A 21989-nucleotide genomic window follows, 5' to 3' on the forward strand; every position below is an offset into this window, starting at 1 on the left:
CGGAGCAGAAATGACTCAACTTGCTTCTGCTAACTCACCAGTGGGCATCTATTGCCCTTCTAGATTTAACATATGAGGTGTTCTCTTCCGTTCTTTTTAAAATTACATTCTAAAAATAGTATATACTTAAACACACATGTAAGTGTGTTGTTTGGATGGTGTTTACGGATAACTGGAACGGTTACAATAAGCCAAGGGTCTTACAGGACAATCCGAAGTGACTGCTGGAGTCCCAACTGCCTGTTATTCTGGGAGCCACTGGGAAGCCGTCATTAGATGAAATAACTGCCGTTTTTGGCCTTTTCCTCCCAAATGTCAGGCTCAATGTGATCCATCAATATTTATTGAGTGCCTGTGACCTCGGAGCCACGGTGCTTTGCTTAGTTGCAGAATGAATATCATGTAATTGCGAAGACAAATTAATAATCTGGGCTAAGAAGTGGGAGGGGCATACAAGTTAGTTCTTGCTGCAAAAACTTCAGACTGGATCGAGACAGCAGTGGCTTGTCATCATAGGGTATTTCTAAATGGCTTCCACCTCAGAATGATGTTAAGAAAAATGGCATTTTAATTTCTGGCCCTCCAACATGTCCATGCCATAATCTACTCCACATGAAGCACAAAAACACTTTGTGAGGAAAACTGGGGTTTTCCCCCTTCACCCTCACCACATGGCTGTCTTGTTTCCTATGAGAAATACGCAAGGTCGCTAGGATCATTCAAGAATGGGTTTGTGGGCACGCAAAGTGATATTTGGAAACTGAAAGTTGTGTTCCTTCCTGTGAGTCTGCCCTCTGAGAGGCATATGGCCCTTCCTGGCACCAAGACAGAGGACAAAGATAAGAGGGAACAGGATCTCGGCCATTTGCTCCAAGAAGCTGCCTTTGGGCCCCAAATGAAAGTACACAACAAGATTCCTTGTGGAATGCTAATCCCATAGCAGGCAAAAACCCCTTCGTGGGGCAGAAGGAGAGAAGGAATAACAAAGGTAAAATGATAAGGAAAGGGAAACCGGGGTAACTTTATGAATCCCCTGCTACCTAGGAAAGGCAAAGAGGCACAATTCAGTTGTGGCTATTTTGAGACAGGAAGCATAGCCATTCTAGAAATGCCATTTGAACAGAGAGAAAGCTGCTGGGTGGTGGGCACTGAGTGACTATCAGGTGGATTCAAAATGGGAATTTTTTGTGTCACTTTCTGTGGATTCTGGATTTCCTCCTAAGTGGTGTTCTGGAATAATCTATAATGGTACATACACATTATGGGTTTCAGCATAAGACATAAAAGGGACCTGACCAGATCGCTGGAAGGAACATACTAGTGCCCACTTAAGCATAGCCTAGCAGAAGCATAGCCTGGCAGAATATAAAGAGAGTGGCATGAACTGGAAAGAGTGGGAAACCCCATGGAAAAAAAAGTTTGGTGTGTGTGTGTGCGCGCACATGCACGCATGCACATACAGCATGCACATGTATGCACGCATGCACACCTGTGCACACGTACACGCACATGCGTGCAGACACAGAGCTAGAGGTAGCTGATCCCATTGAGCTGGAGTTACAGGCATTGGGAAGTTGTAAGCCACTAAACACTGGTGCTGGGGCACACTCCTTACCACTGATTTATCTGTCCAGCCCTGAAAAGCCCATCTTTTTGAGGAACAGTGCTAGTGTGAGTAGTGCAAATATTTCCCAATACTCTCTCTACTGCAAACATCCAAGGGAATTCCAGGGATTCGTAGGGGCATTGTAACCCTATGGCACAGGCCTCAGCGGTGGCTTCTACAAGAATCAAAGACAACAGTGTGCAGTCTCCATTACGAGCGTAAGTGAAGCCATGTGACTTGGGAATTTGGGTTTTGTTTGTCTTGCCATGCATGTCTAGTAATAGCATCCCTGAATGACAGGTTTATGAGCTATGGGGTGGCCCAGTTGTTCAGATAGAATGGATTCCTCTTTTGCGGGAGATTTGTAATCATCTACTCCAGTAGAATCTGCAGCCCTGAAGAAGGTCAAATAGACATTGTACTGGCATAGGATGGGAACTCATAGCCAATGCTTTTTGCTTTGTGGATGGTTATACCAGAAGGTACTATGAGAAGCAGTGCACAGGTCACTTGGGAGTGAAAAAAAAACTGCTTGATTTAATTATTTTTACTTGACATTTGCTTTTATTAAGGTAAAACTCAGATTGTATACAAGTAACCAGTAATCGTGGGGAGTCTCAGTGACAATGTCTTTGGTGTTTTACAGTCACTGGCTTTCAATTTCCACACACTTTTGCATCACTCCATAAGCGCATCCCACAACAGTGACAAGTCACTCCTCAACCCCCACCCATGTCTTGATACAGTTCTTTTTTATGGGTGAATAGTATTTCATCGTATCATGTAACCCAATTTGTTTACCCATCATAATGTCTCCACCTTTTGGCTCTCAGCGACAGTGTTGCTATGGACAGTCCTATACAAGTTTCTAAGTGCATGTGTTTTCATGTCTCAGAAATATACATTTAGGCCTTTGTTCAAAATTAAAAACATCTTAGTGGAAGTGAAATTGCATTTCAATATTATGATTTGGATAAGTGGCCCCCAAAGGCCTATGTGTCAAAGGCCAAGTCCCTAGCCTGTGACACGATTGACAAGTAGTGGAACATTTAAGAGGTGAGGACCTAGAGGGAGGAGTCTATTGACTCAGGCACATCCGTGAGGGGAATAATGGGACCCTAGCTCCTTGCTGGCTGCCTTGGCATCCAGCAAATATGAAGCTCACACTTTTGTCCACCACTGGTTCTTACCATGATGTGCAATAGGCCAAGCCACCAAGGAGCCAGTACAACTGTGAGCCAAAGGACACATTTCTTCTGTGATGATATATACAAAAAAACCCATGAGAGTAGAAACAAAACTGTCTTACAGAACAAAAACTTCTGCTCAACTACTCTGGCTAGGATTCCCAGTACCATGTTGCTAGCAGAGGTGTGATACTGGACGGGTCTCCCTGATCATAGAAGGAAACTTTCAGACTTATACTGGACAAGGGAAAAACATCATCCCCTCACCAGAGGCAGAGGAGGAATTTGACAAGAGCTAACACCCTTTCCTAATGAAAACATGAGGCAAATTCAGAATGGAAGTCAAGTGACAAAAATCACTTATGGCAGAAACATACCATCCAACTATATGATGGAGGCTCTGTTTGATGCACATGTTTTGAATTGCTGTATCTTTACAATTATTTATTCCTCTTATCAACAAAATATACTTTGTTTCTTGTAGTGGCATTTCAAACATATTTTAATAAATAAAGACTGTCCGAAGATCTGAGAGTAAACAGTCCCGCTGGTCAGCCTTACAGACCAAATTAAAGTAACACAAACCTTTAATCCCAGTAGCCACACTAGTTGCCATAGGAACTGGGTGGTGCATGCCTTTGATTCCAGCCCTAGAGAGGAATATAAGATGGGGCAAGACGACTCTCAAACTCAGTCTTATTCTGAGATCCCAGGAGGCAGGATTCTCATTTTAGACTGAGGTCGAGGTAAGAGCCAGTGGCTAACTGTTTTGCTTTTTGGATCTTCAGGCTGAACCCCAATTTCTGACCCTGAGTTCTTATTAATCGCGCTTCAGTTTCTTTTGTTTGCTTGTCTCATTGGTTGGTTGATTGGTTTTTTAAGACAGGGTTTCTCTGTGTAGCCCTGGTTGTCCTAAAACTAGCTCTGTAGATCAACCTGGTCTTGAACTCACAGAAATCCACCTGCCTCTGCCCCCGAATTGCTGGGATTAAAGAACTGCACTACCACCGCCTGGAATACTTAGTTTCTTATAACTTTTTTTACTTAAAAATTGATTGTTTCATATTAGCGTAGCTATCTCTTCGACTTCACTGGAGTTATTATTTGCATGGGCGTGCTCTTCCGTGTGTATGTATGTGGATCTGTGTATGCCACATGGAGGCAGGTACCATCAGAAGACAGAGGAAAGGGTTGGATCCCTTGGAGCTAAAATTACAGATGGCTGTGAGCCTCCCAACGTGCATGCTGAGAAGCAAACTTAGCTCTTCTGGAAGAGTAAGAAGCACTCTTAATCTCTCCAGTCCCAGAAGGTTTTTAATCCATTCTGTCAATATCTGTGTTTTAGTTGGTAAATTTTATTCACTTAGATTTAACGTGCACGTTGATAATTAAGTGTTTAATCCTACCAGTGAGTAACGCTTTCTATATATCTTCCATTTACTTTGTTCATCAGTTCTTCCGGTCACTACCTTATTTGGTGTTTGATGAGGTGTAAAATTTTTGCAGTATATTTTTTTGCTTCCTTCCCCGTTTCCTTTTTCTAATTTTTTTTTAGTTATTTTTAGTTATATATTGAAAACCTAGCTAATCATTCCTTTCTGAATTTTCCTTTAAAACAGACTTTACTGTTTAGAACACTTTTTAATTTTGCAGCAAAAATTAACAGAATCTTTCCCCACCCTTTTCACAGCCCTCCCTATTCTCAGCACCCTGCACCAGAATTCCATTTACAGCGGCTGGACCTCCACTGTCACACACTTATTAGCCAAGGACTATGTATGGTTTACAGGAGGGTCTACTGCTGCTACTATGCATCCTTCGGGTTTGATGCTTATACCCTTTGTGCATTGAGAAGTGTATCCACAATGAAAACATATGGAATGGTTTCACTACCCAGTTTCACTGCTTGGCCTATTCATTCCCACCATCATAAACATTTAGGCAAAATTCTTCATGATCATTCCTTTTTAACAATTAGAAAAAGCCAACACCAGTTAAATGTGTCCTCTGAACTAGGAACCATATACATTTTCCAATCACCTGATGATTTTTCCCCATTTTACAATGTCCAAATGAAATTCACACAAGTTGTCCCTTGTACATGGCTACCTAAAGGGGCAAAGCCAGGATTCAAATCAAGTTTGTTGGGTTCCAGAGACGGAGCTTTTTATCATTCACTATTGGTCTTGATGAAGATGATGGTGACTATCGTGGTGGCGATGATAGTGGTGATGCTGATGGTAGTAATGATGCGGATGGTGGTGGTGATGCGGATGGTGGTAATGATGCGGATGGTGGTGGTGATGCGGATGGTAGTAATGATGCGGATGGTAGTGGTGATGCGGATGGTGGTGGTGATGCGGATGGTGGTGGTGACGCGGATGGTGGTGGTGATACTGATGGTAGTAATGACGCGGATGGTGGTGGTGACGCGGATGGTGGTGGTGACGCGGATGGTGGTGGTGATGCGGATGGTGGTGGTGACGCGGATGGTGGTGGTGACGCAGATGGTGGTGGTGACGCGGATGGTGGTGGTGACGCGGATGGTGGTGGTGATGCGGATGGTGGTGGTGATGCGGATGGTGGTGGTGATACTTGGTGCTGACAGAAGCAGTTCCTGAAATATTCTGCGAGGCCCTGGACCAGGCGTTTTATGTACTCTACGATATATCCTTATGATAGCACTCTGAAGTGCCTACTGTTACTGTTTTCTTGTTTGGACGACCAAACTCAGGCTCAGACAGGTTAAGACAACAATCTTGTTCAGATGCAGAGAATCTACTGAGTGTAGGCTAGTGACTACCACCAAGGCCCTCCTGTTGATGGCCCACCATCTCTCTCTATAAATGGAGATGGTAAAAGGTATAGGACTAAGTCCATTTCAAAAAACGAATTGGTTGGTCTGGTTTTATAAATCTGTATCTACAAATGGGTCTGGTTTAGTAAAATCAATACCCACAGCCCTGCCTTACGGCTCCTCTCTTTTTCCAGGACTCAAGATGTGTCTGACGGTAGTGCTTTCCCTGCAAGCGAGGCCGACTCTGCCTCAGCCGTACTTATCGTCTTTCTAGTCTCCCAGTCTTGTGGGTACATGACTGGTGCTCAGAAATAGCCCCCTAATCGGCCTCATCAGCTTTGAAGGAGGCCCCAGCAGAAGGGGCCCAAGTAGGCCAACAATTTAACCTAGTTACATGAGGGCAGCTCTAATCCAGGATGATCAGATCTTGCTAAACCCTCTAGGGGAAAATGTCCAAAAGCTGTTTCTTGACTCCAAGTATCCCAGGTTTGCTGCAGACACACCTTTTTCCTTCTGGAAGAGCATGACCTGAGGGTTACAATGGGCCAAGCTGAGCTTGCAAGGCAGCCAGAACTGAGTGAAGGCTTTTAGCAGTTGGCAACTGCTCAGGCTATTGGAAATACCCAGGGTTCAAGCTGCCTCAGGTCAAACTGTTGATTTTCCTTGAAAGGCCCACTGGCTCCCCTTCCTCTACCTTAAGAAAGCCAGGAAATCATTGCTTTCCTCTGTGTGGGCCAGACAACCACTTACGTCAACCTAGATGCTTTTGGCCAGGCCAGGCTCTACCTCCTCTGTGCTCCCACTGCTGCCAGCTCACCTCATGCCTAGCACTGACTAACCAAAGTTCCCCAGGGAACCAGACTGAGCTGTCTTTCTAGGCTGTGGTTGGGAAACAAACAAAACAAAACAAAAGACAATGAGGAAAAAAAAGAAAGGAGCATTGCTGTTGGACCTGACTCAGTCTGATTTGTCTGGCTCCCTCCCCATCATTAGGCACAATGGTCTTCCTGATGCAGGTGTACTTGGCCTCCTTGCCATTGTGTCCCTAAAACCACCGGCCTTGGGAGACAGCTCAACACAGTGAACCTCTCAGGTAGGAAGCAGAACGCTTGTCTGACTTCATGGATGCTGGTAGAAAAAGACTGTGTTGGGTTTATGTGTCCTTTCATTGACATGGGACTTTGCTATGGAGCCCAGGCCATCCTCCCAACTTGCAGTTTTCCCGCCGCAGCATCCCAAGTGTGCGGATCACAAGTGCTGGGATTTCAGGCCTGTACTACCACATCTAGGTGGGACAAAGTGTGATAATGATGTCACATACTAAAAGTTTGTTTACAACTTTTCACAAAGGGGTTTTCTGTGGCAGGAAAGTGACTTCCTTGAAGAAGGGAAGAAACAAGGAGAGTATTTAAAGTGGCTCTGAAGCGCTTTAGGTTGTAAGATTTCTCTTATGTTACTGCACTGGAAGTGAAAGAGGTTCAAATGTCATTGATCGTAACGTACATTCAGCTTTGTAGAGATATGGAGATAGGACCAAAAATGTCTTAGAGCCAAAAATAGAGAGAAATCCATTAAAACAAAGACACCACCACTTCTCCACACAACACCCCCCCCCACACACACACACAGACTTCCACAACATAGGGCACACAGAAGCACAGCGGGAGAGAACAGTCAAAGCCCCAGTAGCTGTTAATGGCTACTCTGAGGCCAAGCTATGTGATGAACGATAGAGGCTAACAACTCTGCCTCCTATCCGTCACGCCCAGAAGGGGCCCTCTAAGGTACCTCCTCTGAATCTAGGAAGTGTGGAGGAATGATTTCTAGCTGTCTGGAGGAGCTTCAATTGCACTGCTAATGTTCACTTTCTTAAGTTGGATTTAGCTGTTACTCTTTGTGCCTTTTAGATGTCTTAAAAGGTTTCATAAAAGCGCCAGTATAGACTGTCAGGTCAAAGAGATGACTCAGAACCTAGAAGCTTAAAGCAAGAACAACAACCACAGAAAAGTTTGCTTGGAATTATGTGCTTGAGTCAGGGCTCGGCATTGACATTCTCTACCTGACCACCACCCCCGCCACCGCCTCCCAGGCCATAAATACACAGCATTTATGAGCCTGCCCACTCTGGCACACTCTGAACCTAAAGTATGTCCAAGAATGCATAGGAAGGCCTGAGTTCCCATAAGACATAATACAGGAGGGCCTGGGATCTTTGCGAAAAACTGAAATGGCAAAGAGGTTGTGCTCCTGACTGGTAAGGAAGAAGAAACTCTAGACAGAGCAGGAGCAGGTGAGTACCACCTCTGAAAGCCCCTGGGAAAATGAGGTTATGGACAAGAATCAGCAGGGAAAGCTGGTGGCAGGAACAGAGGTGAGGCCAGGATCGAGTTGCTAGACAGAAGAGTTGACCAGTGGTTCATGCTACTGTCCTTAGACCCTAGCAAGGATAGGCCAAGGCAGCCCCATTTTTATTACTGAGACTTGCCTTGTGAGATGCTGACACACAGGAGCCACAGATTCTAATCTCTAGAATCAATGGAAAAGCCAGGCTTGCCTAGATGTCCCTTTAAGCCCAGCACTGGTGGGAAGGGGACAAGAAGGCTGCTGGGGCTTGCTGTTTGACCAGTCTAGCTGAAAAAATTAGTGAGCTCCAGCTTCAGCAGACGAGGACGGTCTCAGTCAAAGTTAGTCTGACTCGTCTCTCCGAGTCAGTGTTATGCATAGCATTGAGGTGGCTTGAGTTGCCGGTCAGGGGGCTTCCTGATCAAGTTTAGGGGGTCTGCTAAGACAGAAGGTGTTATCGACTGGAGCAAGCTCTCCTACTGCCTTTCCGGAAGCCCCCTGACCGGCAAGTCAAGCCACCTCAATGCTATGCATAACACTGACTCGGAGAGACGAGTCAGACTAACTTTGACTGAGACCATCCTCGTTTGCTGAAGCAGGAGCTCACTAATTTTTTCAGCTAGACTGGTCGAACAGCAAGCCCCAGCAGCCAGCCTTCTTGTCCCCTTCCCACCAGTGCTGGGCTTACAGGGACATCTAGGCAAGCCTGGCTTTTCCATTGATTCTAGAGATTAGAATGTTTTTCACAGCAATCTCTTCTCATCTACAGTCATCTCTGCAGCCCTCGCCCCCCTTTTCTCTGAGAGCTTGGTTTCTAAGCTATGGTCTCCCTAGCAATCTAACAAACCAAAAAGGCAGCGGGGCCCAAAGGAGGGGTATCATACAGTGCTAGTTTCCAGCTTCTTGCTGATGACTAAAGTAGAAACTACAGTGGCAGTCAACTCACAGAGCACGGGGGGGGGGGGGGGGAGTATTTTGGGAACACATGGAGAGGCACTGACCACCGGTATGGATACACAGTACAGAGTGGGAACCTCAGCAGCCAATGAAGAAATCGCCAAGCTGGTTATTTCTAGTCTAGGACTATATACGGTGCTGTGCACTACACAGCCTAGGGGGCCCACGCCTGGCCAATGGGGGTGAGGGGAATCCACCTGCACTGACTGCCACTATATCCCCTTCTAGAAGTGGCAGCATCAACAAAAAAGACAGAGGACTTTGGGCTGTTCCCAAAGGACACTATTACCTTGCTCAGAGTCTTCGCCAAGGGACAGTCTGAGCCTATATGGATACTACTTACTTGAAGAACATTTGGGGCTCTGGGCCAGAAGTCATCATATTTTAAAGTTACATTCTTTCTTGTGTATGTGGTGTGCATGTGTGTGTGTACACTCACCCACATGTGTGTGCAGAGATCAGAGATGAACGACCAGTCTTCGCATTAAACCCATAGGCTGTACTGATTGGCCAGACCAGCTACCCATCAAGGCCCTGGAATCCGTCTCCACCCCAAGGGCTGGGGTTAAAGGTTGATGCTGTTGCACTTGGCTTTTGCATGTGTACCTGTGATTGAAACTCAGGTGCTCTTGCTTATCCTACAAGCACTGTACCCAATGAGCCATCTCCCAAGGCCCAAAGTCGCATTGTCTGACCTCACCATCTAGCCTAGCCTACCATGGGGCCCAGAGAGCCTAGGTCCCTGACTGATAAGCTCCCCTTAGAGCCAACGGCCTGATAGGAAGTAGGCAGTGTATGGGAAATCAAGTCCAAGTCACTGTTCTACCCATGGGGCCAAGCTGGGCTGAGTCCAGCTGCCCTGGCTGGGGGAGGTGGTGACTACTGTATAACACACTAGGCCAGCAAATGACCCCTTTTGTCTACTTTGCAAAGCCTTCTTGAGAGGGTTCTCAGAAGCAAAGCCCGGACGCCTGAGTTCTCATAAATCTTTTAATAACAGCAAATGAAGAAAACATTGTAACAATAAGTCCCATGGGGAGGGTTCTTTTTCATTCAGGGATCTTCAACAGCAGGAACACCTGAGGCTAAGATTCAAAAAACGCTAAGTACACAAATTAAGGACCATTTCTTTCCAAAGGTGGCTGCAGAAACCACTTAAGTACAATCAAAGGTGTTGTACAAAACAGAGAAAACACATTACAAAAACACCCAAAGAGGGGAGGTAGACTAGAGATGGGGGAGTAAAGAGCGCCCTAGAAGCAGCCTCACAAAGAGGCTCGATGCCATCTAGGGAGTTCAGAGACTGGCTCTCAAGGGAGCCTGGCACATGAGGGTGACAGTACATGGCAGTCCCAGCTGGAGAAGAAGGATGGAGGAAGAGGCGCTCACCAGTGTTCCAGAAGAAATAATTGGACACCATTCAGTCCTGTTCTCTTCACTACAATTGCATCAAATAAACCAAGAATGCTTTAAAATCAAATAGGACATCGACACCAAAATAAATCAAGAGTTTCCAAAACATCATTTCTACTTAAAATGACTTTTGTTTCTGATCTGTTTATCACTGAGAGGGGATGGGGGTGGGGGTCTGTTCAATGCCACAAGTAGCAACTCAGTATACACAAGTGTCTCAAGATGAGGGCAACATCAAGTACCTTGTGGTCTTCCTGCAGTTGTATATACCAGCGGAAGACTGGCTCTTCTCGTGGACTCAGAGAGGGCAAGGCCGGGGAGGTTGTGGGGGAGACACAGGACATGGCTTCCCAGTCCTGGGCCTTCCCAAGTTGCCTGGGATGCCTGGCCCTGGCTCACTAAAACCAGCAGCAGGGTCATGTCCTACAGTGTAGGAAGACCCCCCCCCCCCCCCCGCAAGCCTCTCTTACAGTAGAAACCATTCAGAAACTTCTCTCCCAAAGAAAACGAGTGACAGAATTCCAGGAAAGTCTATTTGGCAGAAGGAGGGTTAAAAAGGGCCCTTGTCATCTCCCAAACACCAAGCTCAACACAACTCAAAGCATTCCCTAACCCCAGTTCTTCTGCGTAGAGCCCTGCTAACACTGAGTTATCTGGGAGAAGCTTGTAATTATGTCACAAAACACTGACTCTTCCATGATCACATACAGCAAAGCCCCAGCAGAGGCTACAGCAAAAGCGATGGTCTGACAGGTACTTGGAAGAACCACAGAATAAAGTGCACAACAGACCCTAGATAGCCCACTTAGACCCTGGAAGTCCACAGGTACAAAGAAGTCCACAGGAAGACAGAAGACAGACTTAAGAAAGGTGGAGGTGGTGGCTCCCAATCGCTACAGTGTACCCCAGGAGGACAGAAGTGCTAGCTGCTAGGCTTCTGGGAGGATGTTGGGCCAAGTCTTAGATATACAAAACCAAATACTGGGGGTGGGAAGAAGCTTTAAGTGGGAAAAACAACCTCTGTTACTCAGAGTGGCTGCCACAAATTTTCTGGCTTAGCCAATTGTTCTTGGTGGCACAGCCCCTTGACCATGTATGCTGAGGGCTTGAGGATGCACTAGGCCCTCTTGCTGGGACAATCTCAAAGAAACGGGCCCTCTCTATGAAAAGTCTCACACAGGCACAGAGCTACTGCATGGTAGGCGATATACAGAACTCTGGCCAAGGTAACTAGGGAACAGCCTTCACAGGGACAAGAAAGGCCTGAGAAGGCGCTGTAGAGTCAGTCCCAACTGTCTTCTTTGTCTCTGGTCTCCTTTGTCTCTACTGTCAGAAAGGCTGTTGGACATACCTGGGAGCAACTTCCACAACATAGAGTAGAGCCTCGGTAGGTTACCCCTTTTCATGTGGGTCTGGACCAAAGTAAGAGTGAGAAGCAATGAAGAGGGTCCCCTGTACCCCAACATTTCAAACCTAACCCAATACTCCCTGTGGAATCTGTTGAAAGAGCCACAAACTGTTTATTTTAATTTCTTTACCTATGAGCCAACCTAGAGCCCTGCATCTCTGCTTTACTTCCTCCTTCTTGACAGGTGTGTCTGACTCTGGCCTGGCCGAGCCAGGCAGCATGGCTTTGAGTTTCTTCTCTCCCTCTGAGTGCCAGAAAATGCCTACCAGAAATGGGTTTGTTGATTTGCTGCCAAAGCAGAGGCAAGCTACTGGAGGCGTGCCAATGCAGGGAAAGCCCAAGATGCCTAGCAATCTGGGCCACAGTGCCCAGACGGGGAAGAAGCGTGTACGGCACTCCCACCTCTGTGGCATTCTGGAGTTGGCTCCCTCAGCTGAGGCCCTACATCACCGCAGGCAGCAGCTATATGTTGTGGCAAGGGCCATGGTAGGCCTCATGTGTAGCAACATTTCATTTGTATTTTAATAAATAAAGCTTCCCTGAAGATCAGAGAGTAAAAGAGCCCCACTGCTCAGCCTTACAGACCAGGCAGTGGTAACCCACACCTTTAATCCCAGTACTAGAGAGGAATACAAGACAGGAGGAAGCAGCTCTCAGACACAGTCTCATTCTGAGAACCTGGACTGAGGTAAGAGCCAGTGGTTGGCTGCTTTGCTTTTCTGATCCTCAGGCTGAACCCCAATTTCTGTCTCTGAGTTTTTATTAATCGAGCTTCATTCATGACCTCTTTCCATGCTCTTCTATAGAGAGGCCCAGGGCCAGGGAGGCTCTCACACATTTTATTCACCCAAGACTTCTCTGAGGGGGTGGGGAAAACAGCAACAGAAGAAGCACTTCCAGAGACCAGCAAGAGGGCGAGAGGAGGAAGAGGCATGGCAGGAGCTCAAGGGGAACAAGCACACTAGGAGTTCTTCTTTTCCGGTTCTCCGTACCTCAAAGCCAATCAACTCATGTTCAAGCAACCCTTCCCAGAGATGCTTCCCTTAGTTTCCATTTGCTCAGGGACACTCTCCTGCCGCTGCTTCCCTGGTAAGTCCGTTTCATGGCCACTGAGTCACTGAAGCTCAGGTTAGGCCTAATACCCACAAACTCAGGTTGAATACTGCAACCGGAACCGGGACATGGGGTGGTTATGGCACAAACTTCTTTCTCTATTCTTAAACAAATCTCCTCCTACTTAGAAGCTGACAAGGAGTCAGCAATGTCCAGATACTGCTGTCCTTTGTGGTCCATACATGACTAAGTACCTTTCTTTCAACCGAAGTTCCTTCCTAAAGAACACTTGAACTGCTACCTATGGAGACCTGATCCATTGGCAGTTCCCTTTCAACCTACACATGGGCTTTGGACGTCGTCAAGCTGCCAAACCCAGGATGTTTCTCCACACTGAACACTTAAGCAGAGTCTAGCTACACGAAAGAAATCAAGCCATAAAGAAACTGCCTTGGGGAGCTGTGGACATGTCCTCAAAGTGCCAGGAATGGCTCTAGAGTACCTTCCCGAAATGCAAGGGTTCCCCCATTTCAAACATCCAAAATAGGAAACAGCCAAACAGCACCCAAGCCCCGCCTCCAACTCCCTCTTCCATGAAGCGGCCACAGACAAAGAGAAACAGCTAGACATGTACAGAGACAATGAGGATGGTTGGGGGCAGCTGAGACTAGAGTGTTGCCTAATTATCCACATGACATAGACTAGGCTTCAGATCACAGCTTTCTCAAGTTGCCACTCGACTTAGTTGGCTTCTTAATTTCTTTGCTCACTTTGGATTGGAGTGTGGATCGGCTCTCAGATTTCACAGGGAAGGTTTTTTTGGGGGACAGGAACCGGGGGGTGTCCTGCCTGGTACTGTACACACCTTCACCCTCTTGACTTCAGACTCGCTGTAGCGACAGACCTCTGGCAGCCCACTGTGGAATCTTGCCCTTGGCCTGCACACTGCTGTCACCTTCCACCCCAGGCAGCACCCTAGAAGGAGTGGCTGGGCGGCTCCCTGCTTTACATCACGGGACACCCATCACTGGAAGAATCTATTTTGGCTGTGATCTGGGAAGTCACTCGGCTCTGGGCTTGCAGCTGGTATAGAAACAAGGCCTTGGTCTCCTTTTGGTGGGGGCTATGCTGGAGGTAAAAGGGGACCCCACCATGAGCCTGGAGGTCCCTGGCAGTGGAGAAGTGACCCGAACACTGTTTCATTGCTGGGGTGCTGGGGGAACTACCGCTTGCTGCTCCCCGCTTCTTCAACTAGCTGTTGTTAAAAAGCACCGACAAACAGTGTGAAGGGCACTGACTACCATTTCTCTTGGTAAGGCCAAGCACAGGGACGGGGCACACAGTAGGGACCCAGAGGCCAGGGGATGAAAGGAAGTAAGTTCCAGCCCCCAGCACTATCCCAGGCACAAAGAGCCATTCATGGGGAGGAGCTGAGGAGGGAAGAGTCGTGGAAGAAAGGGACAGAGAGGAGGAAAAAAAGAAATTCACCAAGTATCCTATTGCCCTCGCCAATGAGTCTGTCAAGAACTGGATGTTCTCTGAGTCAAGTCAGGACTTGATTCCTCAGGGAGAAACAAAACAAAACAAAACAAAACAAAAAAACAAAAACAAAAAACAAACAAAATAAAACAAAACAAAACCCCAAGCACCTTCAGTCTATTTTCTTGGCTGGAAGCCGGAGCAAATCCAGCAGATATTTACACAAGGGCCCAGCCATGTATGAGAACAGGATGACCAGCTTCCCGTGGGTCATGGTCATGAGAGTCTGGTGTCCCGAGGCCCAGATGCGATACCAGGGGCCGTAGAATGGGTCTGAGATGGCCGGACACAGCATGTTGTTCAAATTCACTTCGGTGACCTGCAGGGACAAGGGAGGTAGAGTGAGCGTTCGCCATCCCGAGGCTTTCTCCGGCTACTGCCAGTTCAGCCATCTCTCCTCCCTAGGGACGACTGGACAAGGAGGGATTGACCAATCCCCACCTGTTCATAAAGGGGCTGCTTTGCCCTAGGCTTTCTTGGTGGGGGATATAGCACTGTCCTGGGGGAAAGCTGTTCAGTTTTGCTCAGTCCTGCTCTCCAGTTGGGCCCAGAGTCCATTGTCATTCCTAAGCATTTATCGTGTGCCTAGCTCCTGGAGAAAGGTTGCATTAATTTTTAGAGCCATTAGCTTCATGGTCGCTGTCTCCAAGTAGCAAGGGCAATCAGCTGACTGTGTCTGGTCTCCAACTAGATGGTGCCCACTAAGCTTTACATGCCACGAGGAGGTCTGAGGAGCATTTGGAAGATTTTGTGAGGGGAGTGGCACGTGAATGGACTCATGAAAGATGGACAAGGGTTATGGTGAGGAGTGGGTGAGGAGAGCTTTGCTGGTGGAAGGTGTAGCAGAACATGGTAATGTATGGTGACGTGAGCAACACCGACATCCCTAGAAACCAGCAACTAGGTGGGGAGTAGCAGGACGTAAGGAGGGGATGTGTGCGGCTCAGGAACATGCTGAGCCTTCCTATATAAGCAGAGGCAGCATCCACACTATTGGCAAAGAACCCAGCCGACCTCTGGCAACCCAGAGCAAGGAAGACAAAGAGGGTACTTGCCCTGAGGCACTGGGGACATCCAGTTACACGACCTTATCATGCAAGGCCGCACACGGCTCCACATGGCTAACCCTGCATGCCAACCACGCAAAACCAAATATGGCGTTCCTGCCCCAAGGACAGCCAGAACACCCACCTTCAGGAGCTCTTAAGAGCTTGCTCGCATTAAAGACAAGTCCTCCCTATCTCTCAAGGAAGCTAGGCTTTTGTATCTCGCTACAGGGAGGGAGAAAACTCCATCCCCACACCCAGGCATGAACTCTCTCTCCTCACTTCAGCACTGATACATACCCTTGCATTTTCGGCGCTATTGGACTCTGGATATTTCAACATTGAGGCTAGCCAGTTTCCATATTCCAGGCACTTCTCAGACTACAGAAAGCTCTGGGACTCCCAACCACTCACTTCCACTGGCCACACTGCTGAAGAAAGGGTCTCCTGAAAGACCTGCGAGCATCTCCAGAATGTACCCAAAACCAAAGGCCATCACAAGGCCCAGGGCCATCAGGATAAGGATCATACACGCCCAAGAGGTCCACAGCATAGCACTTGCCAATTACAGGTCACTGTTTCAGACCCAAGGAGCCATGAATGAAGGGTACCGTTGCATCCCCAGAAATGAAGGAACGACCATTGCTGAAGGATTCAGAAAACTCTCCGGAGAAGCCAAAGCTCTGTATCATAAATCAACACCCCAGACACAACAATCTGACATCCTGGCCTTTAGCATTGTGCATTTTTCAAAGCAAAATGATACCACAGCACCAACCAGGATTATCAAGATTTATGAAGAACTCCAAACAGAGGGGAGAGAAGGGGATCTAAGCAAACTTACCAGGCCGAGGATCTGCAGGATGCTGAAGTGGTAAAAGAACATGAGGCCCGTGGAGAGAAGAGCCCACCGGAAACTGCTGAGGGGCTCTGGGGTGTAAGCACCTGGAGGAAGACGGGAGATGGTGAGCCAGGAGGAACAGCCACTTCTCCTCTGCTCGCATGGGTGCAGGTGCTGAGGTCACAGTCACAGCTGCAGCTGGCGTGGTGTCTCTTGCACATATCAACGACAGCATCTTCCAAGGGCCTCAGCACTTAGCTAGGAACCATGGCAGCCCTTTCTTAACCCCGCTTTCTACCCATTGATATCACAGCATTAGAAAGAGCGGTTAATTCATGCAAACTAAAAGTGATTTGGATTTGTTTAAAAAACGAGAAAAGAAGATAGAAGCCAAAGAGGGACTCAATCCCAGGACTTGACTCCTAGAATAGAAGCCACACTAATACACTGTTGTGTTTCTTTGGTCATTTTCTCCATGCCCCAGGATGCATTTTTAAAATTAATTCTAATATTAGTACTATATATGCAACTGTCTTTGTTTCTGAATTTATTTCCTCGTGGTTCTATATAGTATGACGTAGCAGTTGAAAACGTTATTGTTGAGGGCAGATAGATTTGGGTTCAATTTTTTTGTTTGGTTGGCTTTGGTCTTTTGAGACAGGGTTTCTCTGTGTAGCCCTGGCTGTCCTGGAGCTCGCTCTGTAGACCAGGCTGGCCTCGAACTCAAAGACCCACCTGCCTCTGCCTCTCCAGTGCTGGGATTAAAGGCTCGCACCACCACTGCCTGGCAAATTTGGGTTCAAATTCTGACTCTACCATTCTTTAGCTGCTTGGCTCTGACAACATTTCCAACCATTTTGCAAATCTTACTTGCCTATCAAATCGGGATAGTTGTGTCCCCAAAGTCTGGCATAACATGACTGCTCAATGGGGATCATGTTCTCTTACTGTCGCTGTTAAATCTAGAGCTCTCGTGAATGTTTTAACCAGTGGTTGTGCTATTTCTCAACTACTGAATAACTCTGTCCCAAGAAAACCGAGTGATGTCTTGCCTCTTCTATTGCTGATGTGAACTCCCTTCTTTGTAGGTTTGGATGTATTTCAGAGCTTACAGAGCAGGAACATGGTAGACAGGAGACTTGGAGTATCTCTCTGTTTGGGCACTTAGCAGGGGTGCTTCAGAAAGGAACCTGAAAAACACCTTCCCATCCCCTCCAAAGTACAGTACTGTTTACCCAGGTCAGCTTTTCATTGATTCTGCCCTTTGTCCAATGGTTGTTTGTACCTTGTAGCTTTTGGAATAAGACAAGGTCCCTACAGTTTGAGAAATACAGGCAACAAAGACAATACAGCAAGCTGGGGGCGGGGTGACTGAAAGCCATACTTCCTGGTACTTCCTGTTATGGGAAGACAAAAGTCAGCCTGGGACTGGGGGTGGAGGTGGGGTAAGGAAGGTTTCTTGATAGAGGCAGCATTGGAGTAGAGTCCTGAGAAACTAATGGGACTTCAGGAGGGCCCTAGGCCTTTCAACCTGCACACAGGCAGACACATAAGGCAGGCCATTCAGAGCTATGCAGATAAGAGGTCAGTGACAGCCGTGAGGGCTGGGGGGTGATGGCTCAACAGGTAAACCTGAGCATTGTTCTAGCCTGATGACGTGACCCTGCTTCCCAAGTAGAAATGCCAGAAGTGATGGGACACGTCTGTAATCCCAACACTCCTATGGTGAGATGGGAAGAAGGCACAGAATGATCCCCGAGAAGGTTGTGGTCCAGGTGACCCAAAGAACGCAGCCCAGCATAAACAAGAGACATCGTTCCTCAAAACAAGGTGGAACAAGAGAATCAATTTCCAGAAGCTGCCCTCTAATGCCGCATGCATGTTGTGGCACATGCATGCCCACACTCACACATACACATCTCTCTCACATACACACACAACTCACTTACACACACACAGAATGATAATCGCCATAACAATAATAATGAAATAATTCAGTAGAGTTACAGGGAGAGTCCAATGGAGGTAGTGAGGAAGCGGTTAGCAAAGCTGGTCTGCCCCAGGCCGAGCCATGTGAGCCTCAAGGAGCTATGCTTGGGGCTTCGGGTACCATGTGTGCAACAGAACCGCAAGGCCAAATGTGTCTTGTCTCACAAAGATTCTAGGATGCAGAAGCAGGACTAGGACCAAGAGATACTCAGGAATATGCGAGCCTGGTAAATAGACCACGCCCTTTCTAAAGAGCGCAGTTACCACTTAACTCCGCCATCTGCTACATTGCTAGACCATGGTTCAAGAGGTGCCTGCTTCTTGCTTTTTCAAAGGAAAGCCAGAAACATGAAACTTTATGTGGAATGTCCGGATTTTTAAATGCAGGCAACTATTCAAAATGTTTTAGAATGCTCAATGGGCCAAGCAAAACATGTATTCCAGATGGATTTCAGTCCCTGGGAGGGCATCTATGTGATCCGCTACAGAGCCACCAAAAGCTGCAGGGCATTTGAGGAACGTGAGCGCTGGTCACTCAGATTAGGGTACAAGGGTCAGAATAAAGTCAGTGGTACTGCCAAGGGGACTCTCCAGGAGCCCAGAGCAAGGTAGTTTTTGGAGGTAAAAGCGGCAAGGTAGAAAATTAAGAGAGAAGTGAAAATCAGAAGGATGTGGTACAAGGCAGGAGGGTGGGGTTGGGGGAGAGGAAGGATAGGAGGGACTCTCAGAGTTGTATTAATAGCTTGGCCACCACGGGATTGATGATGCCATTTATTGCGATGGAAAAGAGAGGCAACAGCAGATTGAAGCAAGGGTAAGGAAATGATGAAGGCCATTTTAGACATGTTGAAAACGGAGTATCTGTGACTATGAAATGTCCACATGTAAACATTCCTGCAGGGACTGCATATATTCTAAGGCATGATGGGTGACACTGGATGCCAGAGCCTAGAAGGGGCAACTATTCAAACCCTGCTTCTATCAATTATGAATTTCAGAGCTTTGGCCAAATCGCAGTATCTCCTCAACTCAGTTTTACTCATCCGTATAATGCAACAGGCACCGCCTCATGCACAGAGCTGTTGGTCAGAGGAGATGACACAGTTATTGCATGGTCCCAGGGATTTAACAAGTGCTTGTTATTTTTATGACACGAACCACAGACTCCATGAAGAGGATAAGGTGAGCATACAAGGATGGGTGACGTCAGCACAGAGGAGAAACAAAGTCATGGAAACGCGTACACAGTGAGAGAAAACTGAGACCCGAAAGCAAGATACCAAGGAACAAGTGCAAGAATGGGGAGTAGGCAGGAGGAACAAAGTAGGGTGAGTGAAGTCGGGGGCTACCTGTGAAGTGCGTCCTGGACATGTTGACGTGTCTGTGCTTTAGGATTGCATGCTGGGCTATATTTAGAGCTATCTTGAGCCACATTCAGCCTGTGTGTTGGACACACCTTTGTCCCAATGTTCCACCAAGTCAAGAACCTTGTATGTCTCCCCAAATGCCCCCCCCCCACAGTGCTTGGTTGATAACAAAATGTTGAGCAATAATACTAAGAGTGTGGACACTGGTCAGTCTGATAAATGAGGATGGCCTGGGCACCACACTGTCACCTTAGTTTCCGAGGGCACACGGAGAAAGAAGAGACCTGGAAGGCTGACAGGTGCCCAGGAAGTTACGCACTCTCCTAGAAAGCTATTCTTTTCTTCCCTCTGACTTCTGCTCAACAGCCCCCGCCCCAATGCAGCTGAGCGGCAGTGACATGCCTCAGACGCCAAGTGTGGTACAGGAATGGACTTGAACACATGTGTGTCCTCAACCAGGAGTCAGCTCAGCAGCCACAGTCCTAGGGAAGAAGGGGACAAGGATTCACGCACAGGACAGTTGTCCCTTCCCTGTGCTTCTCCCACGTTGTGTTCTAGGGGAAAGGAACACTGAGATACTATCAGGGGACATGGTTTTTAGTGTGCTGACACTTTGCAAAGCCCCATCCCTTCCCTGTTGCATTAGCTCCCTCAACCAGACTGCCTGTTGACAGAGGGAGAAGCTCTCCCTCAAGCTCTGCTTTTACCTCAGTCCTGGATGAATGGTGGCTATTGAAAGGCTTACTGCATGGCCGAAGTAGTGGCAGAGACTTGTGAGGATCATAAAAGGGAGATTAAGTCAATGCTAGCACTGGGAAGATGATCTTCAAACACCTATAGAGCTCCCAAGCCACCCTTATCTGCACCAAGATATTTAGGCTTGTTTTCTCTATAATGTTGAGAAACTGGAAACAAACCAACTAGGGAGATAGGTTAAGTAAACTCCAATACCTCAATATTGTGTAAGAGTCCACTGCCAGTCAAATGGCGACCGGATTGTCCATGCATGAAGAAACCAGACCCGGATGAGCAACACCAAGTATAAAAGGCAGAACATCAAACAGCACAGACATAAAAGAAAATACAATGTAGTAGCTTAAAAACAAGGGGGGGGGGGGAATCAGACAGCCCCATGTTCCCTGTGGGAGTGACCCTGAGCAAATCACACTTCCTTTAAAGCTGTTTTCCTGTGTAGGAACTGCAGGCAGTGTCCACTGCTCAGGGCGGAGGAGTGGCAGAAGGCATTACAGAAAGCAGATCCAGCAGCTGCCTAGCAAGGAGCTATTTTCACCCTAGGGATCTCAGGCGTCCAAACTCATAGACAGGCAGGAAGAGGAGGGGCATTCTGGAGAAGTGGCCACCTCCCCTGCGGGGGAGAGACTGCCTGTGGCAAACAGGATCCAATGTTCCATTTCCTTCCAAAACCACAGTCGAAAAGCACCCTATGCACTGCTAACACGGCCCATAGGAATACATGCAAATTATATGCAAACCCACATAATACTTTGTTGGATACCTGGATGTGGCCCTTGGGATAATCCTAGTGAAAAACCAGTTTTCTTCAAAAGAAAAACAGAAACTGAATCACATTCAGGAAAATTCAACACATCATAAAATGCTTTTTCCCCCCTACTTTAAGAAAGTATGTGACATTTTTCTGCTAGCATTTTCTATCCCAGGAGGATAGAAGCGCGTCATCAGTAAAGGTAGGGGGAAACCAAGATGATAGTTTCTGGAAAATTGATTTCTGCCAGAAGGAAGCCGTAGGAGTACTGGGAACCAAGGCAATTGCACCAGCAGTAGCAAAGACCCCCAGAGGCCCCCACAAGGGATCTTTCTCTCCTCCTACACTCTCACTCAGGAAGGATGATACCAAGTACTCAACGCTGGGTAGGGTAGCCTGCTATTATCCCATCTTTCTGCTTCCTTCAGGTCACTGACTTATCTATGCTACCCACTCATTCAACAGCTCTGACGCACGTTGCACTCCATGGCAAGAGTGGGGATCCAATCTGCTGCAGTTGACAAACTGAAGTTGACAAACGAAGGGAGAGCAGACAGAGTGAAGGGAATACGTCGACACTGGGGACACTGAGGAAGGGAAGACACTGGAGATGGTTACAGTTCAGAAGATTTGAACAACAGGAAGCAGCTGGGGTAAGACGTGACTGAAGGAACATTTTAGGTAGAAGGTAGAGCCAGAAAAGAGGTATAAGGGTGTCAGTGGCCTGCTGTCTATATACGATTACGTGCGGTTCCCTGTTACAGGAGAGCAAAGGAACGCAAGAGGGGTCGTGGGTCAGTAGGTGGCTGGAGCAACAAGAAAACAAGACCTGAAAAAGGAAGAGCCTTGTTATCCTTTATCCTCTATCCAATGAGAGGCCACTGAAAGGTGTGAGTAGATAAAAGGGTGAGATCTGTGTTCTAGCCAGCTGGATGGCTC

The 21989-nt window shown here is 47.4% G+C and overlaps 1 protein-coding gene across 5 annotated transcripts in view; it reads right to left on the reverse strand.

Moving 5' to 3' along the window:
- Nucleotides 1-12359: 12359 nt before the first annotated feature.
- LOC121444983 (transmembrane protein 164) overlaps nucleotides 12360-21989 on the reverse strand; it is a 212387-nt gene continuing 202757 nt past the window's right edge. For all 5 annotated transcript variants that reach the window (XM_041646950.1, XM_041646949.1, XM_041646946.1 and 2 more), the window contains 2 exons: nucleotides 16194-16294; nucleotides 12360-14622 (listed from right to left, as the gene is read on the reverse strand). In XM_041646950.1, the coding sequence (XP_041502884.1) occupies nucleotides 14416-14622; nucleotides 16194-16294 (308 nt within the window). In that variant the 3' untranslated portion in view covers nucleotides 12360-14415. The remainder of the gene's footprint in view (nucleotides 14623-16193; nucleotides 16295-21989) is intronic.

This window comes from Microtus oregoni, unplaced genomic scaffold (assembly GCF_018167655.1).
Source record: "Microtus oregoni isolate MIOR12 unplaced genomic scaffold, Mior012 000152F_000, whole genome shotgun sequence".
Lineage (NCBI taxonomy): Eukaryota > Metazoa > Chordata > Mammalia > Rodentia > Cricetidae > Microtus > Microtus oregoni.